The following is a 1,678-nucleotide window of genomic DNA, read 5'->3' as shown; positions in this document are numbered from 1 at the left end:
AATTTGTTGGTTTTTGTTGTGTTTATTATTTACATATGTAGAAGATGGATCAGAAACAAGCGAGAATGGATTGGGTTGCCTATGGCAACCCAATAACAAAACAGGTAAACAATTGTTCGAACAAAAAATTGCATTGCGAAATAGAAGAAAAGCTTGTCCTTTGTTCGGGATGCAACATTCCTGACAGTAATTAAGCGTAACTAGACGGATTATTTAGTTGTTACAATGTACCAGAGTGTGCTCGAAGGGGGAAAAAAACAAAACGGCCTGATTGATTGATCAATTCGTCAATGAATTTGGAGAGAAAGTCCGCTAAAGACCCCGTATAAAAGATCGACGTCGGAGCTGCAGAGTCATCAGTCTTCGGTGCGACAGCAACAACAATGAATAACAATATCCTTCTTCTGGTGTGCGTCTTGACGACGGCGACGGCGATGAGCGCCGGTCGAATGTACACGAGCATATCCGGTTTTCCGCATCCGGTCAGCTACATGCACATCGACGGTGCGTACCCGAAACTGAACGTGATCCATCACCAGCAGGGATCATCGCCGCAGGTCGTCGTCGACGACGAAGAGACAAAAACGGAAGAGGCGAAAGAGCAGGTGGAGGAAGGCGGAAAGAAGTACGAGAACGAGGATCGATCGGCTTCAGGTGAAAAGGGCTCAGAGGGATACGAGAAGGCCGACGGTTACGAGAAGGGTTCCAAGGGGGAGTACGAGAAGCAGGCGGACGAGGGTCACTACGACGAGTCCGGTGGAAAGAAGGCTTCCAACCACGAGGAGGCCGGTGATTTCGAGGAGAACCACGAGGAGGGTGAAAGTTCGAAGGGCGGAAGCAACTCGGAAGCCGCTCACCACAAGAAGGGATCGAAGACGACCGGTTTCCACAAGGTCTATCACAAGGACGAGTACAAGAAGGATCACACCTTCTACGATGAATCCGATGCCAGTGGACACTACGACAAGTACGGAAAGGGACATTCTGAACATTCGTCGAAGGAGGGAAAGCATCGCGAGGGTGGAAGCTCCAAGTCCGGCGGTGAGGAGAGCGATTTCGGCAAGAAGGCGTCTTACGACAAGGGACATCACAACAGCAAGGATGCCGGACATAAAGCTGAAGATGGCAACGAAGAGTACCACAAGGAGCACGAGGATTACGACAAGAAGGGCGGCGAGGAGAGCGGAAAATCCTACGGCTACGAAAAGTCTGATTCATCTTAGGACTCACTCATTGTTCATACATTTCTTTGTTACCCAATAAACATATTCAGTTGATATTATCAATTTCGCCTCATTTACACGACCCCTAATTTACTTATAGTTATAATGGGTCTATATCGAAATCCCGACAATCAAATTTCCAAAATAATAAAAATCCCGACAACCATAATCCCAACAGTGTTCAAATTCCGACACTGGAAATTCCGACAGTATCAAAATCCTAAAGATTTTAGCGGATTTTTGCAATTCTTTCTCTCTAATGCGCATTCAATTGTTTCTCTGTCTTTTTTCTGACGGCATTATTTCACAAATATTTATTTATATCACTCTAAACCAGCGGTCGGGGAACTTTTTTAACCATTACCCGAAAATATTATTGCGTAAATCGATATTACCCCCCATTCTGAATAGAAAACAATCAATGTAAATTTTAAATAAACATTATTTATTGAATT

At 44.9% G+C, this 1,678-nt stretch overlaps 1 protein-coding gene across 1 annotated transcript; it reads left to right on the top strand.

Moving 5' to 3' along the window:
- The first annotated feature begins 383 nt into the window (after nucleotides 1–383).
- Nucleotides 384–1,223, top strand: LOC108557623 (filaggrin-like). The gene has a single exon (XM_017914218.1). It carries the CDS (start codon nucleotides 384–386, stop codon nucleotides 1,221–1,223), a length of 840 nt encoding a protein of 279 aa, XP_017769707.1.
- Nucleotides 1,224–1,678: the final 455 nt, after the last annotated feature.

This window comes from Nicrophorus vespilloides, unplaced genomic scaffold (assembly GCF_001412225.1).
Source record: "Nicrophorus vespilloides isolate i.1.1-1 unplaced genomic scaffold, Nicve_v1.0, whole genome shotgun sequence".
Lineage (NCBI taxonomy): Eukaryota > Metazoa > Arthropoda > Insecta > Coleoptera > Silphidae > Nicrophorus > Nicrophorus vespilloides.
This window is presented reverse-complemented; position numbering and strand designations above follow the sequence as displayed.